Here is a 6221-nt window from a genome sequence, read left to right on the forward strand (position 1 = left end):
CAGACCACGAGAGACGACGACGATGACGTCAGCGGTGACGTCACCACCGGCGGCGGCTCAGGCGCGCAAACTCGCCGGCGAACGACGGCACGACGACGCGAACGGAGGACACCAACACGTAGAGGGCGACGCGGCGAACTCACCGGTGACCAAAACAACGGCGGAAGATCAACGGACGGCGATGGCGTCGAGGAAGAAGCGGCTGCAACCTTCGGCTTGACGACGGCGACGGTCCTCCGGCAACCTACGGCGACGACGGAGGGGCGGACGAGGTCGGCGACGGCTTGGCGATCACGACGGCAGCCTTCCCGAGCGACGACGACGACAGGATCGGCGGCGGCGCACGGCTGGACGAACGGCTACGACGGCGGCGCTAGGCTACACGGTGCTAGGGCTCTACCGGCGACGAGAGGCGAAGGCGAGGGTGGCGACAAGTAGCGGAGGACTTGGGGGGTCCTTTTATAGGGGTTGGAAGGCGGCGGCGAAGACCCACGGCGACCGGCGACACGAAGGAAAGTCTAGGGTTCGGAGGAGAGAGATCGATCCGAATCGAACTCGAATCCACGGATTTCCAAACGATTTAGCCGACGATTCCAAAAGAGAAAAGGTAGAGGAGATCCCGAAGATCTTTTCCCCTCTATTGATTTCACCGGAGAAGGAAAGGCACGAGCGAATTTGGAAGGAGACGGCGGCGCGGCTCGGCTAGGGTTCCGGCCGGGCGACGGCGCGAGGAGGACGACGAGTCCGACAGGTGGGACCCACCTGTCAGCGGCCGAGCGCGCGCGCGGGCGGCTGCGGGCGGACTGGGCCAGCTTGGGCCGGGGAGAGGGAGAGAGAAGGTTTTGGGCCGACTTTCGGCCCAAAGCCAAAAGAGGATTTTAAAAACCTTTTTCAATTTAAATTATTCATGAAATGCAATTCCATTTATTAAAAATACTTCCTTAGCTCAAATAAATCCCAGAAAAATCTAGGAATTATAGAGTTAAGCAAAGTATTTAATGAAATTTTATCTGGCCCCATTTTATATTGGAATTTATTATTTAAAATTAGATCTTCTTTTCTAGGCTTTTAAAATAAATTCTAATAATTCCAATTAAACAACAATTTATATGTTTAGGATTTTTAGGGTGTGACAGTGAGGCTTCCCGGTATCGCTTTAGAGAGCAATTGAGTTGAGTTTTGAGTTAGGGTTTCGAGTTTAGTCGAAATTTTTGTAAGGTGTGATGTTGGTGCACTTTGTAAACACAGAGAGAATCAATAAAGTCATCATCTACTTTAAGAGTTCTTCGATTTGTGTTTCACCGGGTTTCGGCGGTCTAACCAGCGGTGCACCGGCGGTCAGACCGGCGGGCACACGGCGGTCAGACCGGCGGCGACAGGAGTCGGCGGCAGGCATTCTCGACAGTTCGACCGATCGATCTACATCGGTCAGACCGACGTTCATCAGGCGGTCAGACCGGCGCAACTACTTCGGTCAGACCGCGATCCATCGATTTCGAGGGTAACTTTTATTTTCGCTAAAAGTTTTTGGTTTTTGGGTATACCAACCATTCACCCCCCTCTGGTTGGCTTAGTTCTTGTGATTCGTTCCTACAATATATGTTAGATATTGTAGAAATGATTAAATGATTTGAATTGAAATATTTTGAAAATGATTTAAGATTGATGATTTAGCATGTGTATGTTTAGCTTTAGAATGAAATAAATTATAGATATAATTACTATATGCTTGCATGTTGAACTTTGTGTGCTTAGTGGTTTTATAAAGATAATACCCACTAAACACATGCAAACATAGTATTTATTAGCACTTCTAGAATCAATATGTAGCCACATATTGATTCTAGAAGTGCTAATAAATACTATATTTGCATGTGTTTAGTGGGTATTATCTTTATAGAAAGAAGAGATATGAACATGTGTGTGGGAGGAAACTAGGATAATGTGGCCTACATGTCAAAGATTGTAGGATCAAATTTAATTTTAGAGTCAAACATGCATTAGCATGAATTATTTTATTATTAATTTTATCATCACACAAATCTGCTTAAGTCCGGGGGTCATATCAAAGGCTTACTTCTGCTCTTATATTACTTACCACTATACACACCACGTTTGTAGAACATCGATCGACATTCAAAAACCAGGTCGTTGTCATATTACCAATGAAAAATACAACTTATGGCTGTGCTAATCCCATCAAAGCAACTAATTCACCAATTAATAGAAATTACAATTAGAATGAACATCAAACAGACAACTATATATAAGTCAATTATTGTTTATTAATTTCGAACTATATTATATATATATCACCCATATTCATATATAGCTAATATATATATCTCTATGTACCCTATTAATTATTATCTTTCCAGTGATCTCAACACGAATAAGTAACTACTTACCGTGCTAATTAATCCATCGAAGCAGCTAATTAAGATTAATAATTAGGCTACAAATTAACCCCAAATTAAATCGATGGTGTGCATGCTTGTACTACCCATCATGCCTCATTGCCCTAGGCACCATGTCATCAAGGAGCCCCTTGTCGACGGGAAGAACACTCGCCGGCGGCGACGACGACGACGACGGGTAGCCGCCGCAGCTGGCAACAACCTGCAGCTCATGGTTGCAGTGCAGAGGCAGCTGTAGCAGCGACGACGACGACGCCGGAGTAGTAGCAGCAAGCGGCATCGTCGGCGGCGGCGGCTGCAGGTTGCTGTACAGTTGTTGGTGCGCGGAGAAGGGTGCGGCGGCCAGGGCGGCCATGGCGTGGATGTGCGAGAAGCCGGCGGCGGTGGCGGCGGCGCGGGGGAAGGTGACGGTGTGGTGGGAGTGTTGGCCCTCGTAGGTGGTGATGACGACGGAGGGGTCGTCGGAGGAGCGCTCCACCCGCTTCTTCACCGTGCACTTGCTGTTCGTGCACCTGTAGTAGCTCCTGTTTTTTTTTTTATATATACACACACATGTTAATTAATTAATTTAACCAAGAGATTGATTGATTAATTTATTTGCAAAAAAAGTTTGGGGGCTAATTAATTACATTTGCAGAAGAAATATATACATGTTGGGGGGAGATCAGCCAGCTTATATTAGCTTGTTACATTTTAGGGTTCAAGGGTTTAGGACCAATGCATCATCTAGAATACTACTATAGTAAGTAGTAGTAACTACACTTAACAGGTATACTCTCTCCACTAAAAAAAATATAAGACTTGGTTTGATTTGGTATGGTCTCCAATGTCAAACTTTGACCGTCAATTTCTCCCAAATTACATTATTATTGGTACTGAAACTAAAAAATAGATGAAAGTGCAAGCAAATACGAATTCAACGATTATCTTTTTTTTTGTTTCTAGACATATACATGATTAGACTACTTGTTGATCAAAAGTTGTAAAATTTAAATCTTAAAATACGTGTGTGCGCGTCTTATATTTTTAAACACAGAGAGAGAGAGTGTGTGTGTATACGTTATGAATAAAAGCCATCAAAACAACTGCACATGCTTTATATCCGACTAGAAAATTTGTGCACAAGAGCATATAGAAGAAAATTAATGGTAGTTGCCTAATAAGGTTATGGTTGTATTATTTAATAAAATTACAAATAGTCTTTACTCTAGTGCTGAAAGGAGTAATTTGGGGGATATTTCTAGCTTAAAACATCATTCACCGCCATTGTAACAGCCAAAAACCATTGGAGTTTGCATCATAACTTGAGAAAGATACGACTACCTAAGTCAATTTCTATTTAATTAGATTATGTGATATCATGTTATATATACATACTAGCATTCCTTTAATTATAGCAGTCGTCCTAGCTATACTTACTGCAACCAATAGTTATTAACATGATTGGACACATTTTTGTTGCATGCGTATGTGGCTCACCGAAATGAAATCATAGAAAATCAAAGTATACAATGTTAATCAAATCCAGAAAATTAATCAACGCATTTCATTCCCTGAGTTGCTTAATTTGCTTCGTTGGCATATTCATGTTCAGAATCGAAGTACCGTGATTGTAATTATGAAAAATATTGGAGTAGATACGCTTTTACAACACACGCATACAACTAACTAAAAGTACGTCGTCCTTTTCGTTCAGCCCACAACTTTAATATGTGAACCCACTGTGCTGATACTCACTCATAGTTGCTGCACTACTGTATCAATTAATCGAGAATGAATGTATATATGTGCTGAATTAATTATATTAATCATGCATATCAGGAACTATTACTTAATTAATTAGAAGAAGATCGAAATTAGAGAAACCAAATTAAAGCAAAGACATCTTATTACTACAGCATGCATGCATTTGTAATACTCCATATATGAATTTATATGTATAAAATGTAGGTAGGCACCTTGGAAAAGGACTGTTCTTGACGGCTTTCTGGCCATACTTTCTCCAGCGATAGCCATCCTCCAGGTGATCGATCTCGCTCTTCGTCATGAACGCGAACCGCGGTTGCCGCGCCCTCTTCTTCCCAGGCGTCAGCGACTTGCTCCTGAACATACATAACCACACGATGAAAATTAATATTGTAGAGAATTTCCGTCAGAAAGGTATATAGTTCAGATCGAGAATTTAAAAGTTATGAAAAGAAAACTACTACTATAAGCCATCAAGTAGAAGTAGCTAGGCAATAAGAAATTATGTTACTGACGACTTGCAATGAAAATGTCCTAACTCGATGCCTAATACTCCTATATATTCATGATCCTGTCTTAATTAATTAATTAATTACGTTTGTTCTCTCACCAGATCGACCTCTTTTGCAATTTAATTCGCAACCTAATTCCAACACGTACTCGTACGTACGTATTCGTACTTCCTTTTGTAGCTAGTGCGCATTATCTAGGCTACATGCATGCACCGATCGATTAATTGGCAAATAGTAGTATAAATTAATGAAACATAAACACTTCCAAGGTACTCATAGATTTTTGCTATATAATATGAGAGATTGAGAGTATATATATATACACGTATGTAGAGTACGTAGTACGTGTCTGAAAAATATACACTACTCCAGTACTTAATTATCTCTAGCAAAAAAAATGAACATAAGCTCACCTAAAAGCTAGCATATATATGTAAATAAAGACAAGACAATTCAATTTAAGAGGAACACATTAAATTAATTAGGAAATTATAAGCACATGTGCGATGGAGGTTTAGCACGCGAATCCCGGCGCAATGTTCGAAGAAGATTAACCACACAAACACACTCCCTTGGCTAGAAGCTAGTAGCGTCTTTTTTTACCGTTTTGCCCCTCGGAGAAATGCGTAAATTAATTAATTAATTATCCACGTAAACGAATTGGCCACCGTTAAATCATCTCCATCCAAACAAAATGCAAAGCAAAAAAAAAGAGGAAAAACTGAAAAGGAGATAGAAGAGACTTGAAAAGTTTTAAATTAATTAGTTCCTTGTTTCGAATTCAATTCAATTTTATAGTATGCTAAGAGAACCATAATTTGGATAATTTGGAGGGAAATAACAAGCGATTTATCGAGTAAATTAAATTAATCTCTTGCAACAAATTAACTGCGATTAATTATTGTACTTACGCTGCCTCGGTGGACGCGGCGGCCGGCTTCCCGCCGTCGGCGTCGTCGGTGGAGCACGACGACGCGGCGCCGTCCGCGGAGGACCCGGCCGGCGTCTCCGGCAGATCCAGCGGCGGCGGCGGCGGCGTGGCCAGCTCGCCCGGTGGATCCAGCGGCGGCAGTAGCTCCCCCACGGCGTCGACGACGGCGAGCCCGTTGGCCCAGCCGAGCTCGGCGAATATGGCCGACGAGTCGGCGTACGCTTCGTCGGCGGCGAACGGCCAGTCGCCGGCGCCCGCCATGGCCATGGCACACTCCGGCCGGCCGGCCAGCCGGAGGAGCAGCAGCTAGCTAGTAGTGCAGCAGAGAGAGAGAGAGAGAGAGAGAGAGAGAGAGAGGTCACTTCACTTGCTTGGCTTAATTAATTTCTCTGGATTTTAATCAACACCGCTTGGCTTGCTTTGCTCCCCATGAGCCTTTTTATTTTGTAGTAGTAGCAACTCCAGTGTCCTCCCTTGTGTCGTTAGTGAGCTGCTAGCTAGCTAGCTGTGGTCTCTGCATTTATTTCACTCCTCTCTCATACGTTCTCTCCGTCGTAAAATAAATAAATCTAATATATGATATGGTATATTTTATATTTTTAATATGGATAGACA

The 6221-nt window shown here is 42.9% G+C and overlaps 1 protein-coding gene across 1 annotated transcript; it reads right to left on the minus strand.

Moving 5' to 3' along the window:
• Positions 1–2131: 2131 nt before the first annotated feature.
• LOC4342232 (probable WRKY transcription factor 57) lies at positions 2132–6017 on the minus strand. Its single transcript, XM_015790231.3, has 3 exons — positions 5587–6017; positions 4376–4519; positions 2132–2941 (listed from the first exon to the last, which is right to left on the minus strand). Exons 1-3 carry the CDS (start codon positions 5871–5873, stop codon positions 2500–2502), a joined length of 873 nt encoding a protein of 290 aa, XP_015645717.1. The 5' UTR covers positions 5874–6017; the 3' UTR covers positions 2132–2499.
• Between the last annotated feature and the right edge of the window lie 204 nt (positions 6018–6221).

This window comes from Oryza sativa, chromosome 7 (assembly GCF_034140825.1).
Source record: "Oryza sativa Japonica Group chromosome 7, ASM3414082v1".
In the NCBI taxonomy this organism is placed as follows: domain Eukaryota; kingdom Viridiplantae; phylum Streptophyta; class Magnoliopsida; order Poales; family Poaceae; genus Oryza; species Oryza sativa.

Coding starts and splice junctions, on each gene's coding strand:
- LOC4342232 (XM_015790231.3), bottom strand. CDS start 5,873: ATGGCCATGGCGGGCGCCGGCGACTGGCCGTTCGCCGCCGACGAAGCG. Junction 4,520..5,586: donor GCCGCGTCCACCGAGGCAGC/GTAAGTACAATA, acceptor ATGTATGTTCAG/GAGCAAGTCGCTGACGCCTG. Junction 2,942..4,375: donor AAGAACAGTCCTTTTCCAAG/GTGCCTACCTAC, acceptor AAAAAAAAACAG/GAGCTACTACAGGTGCACGA.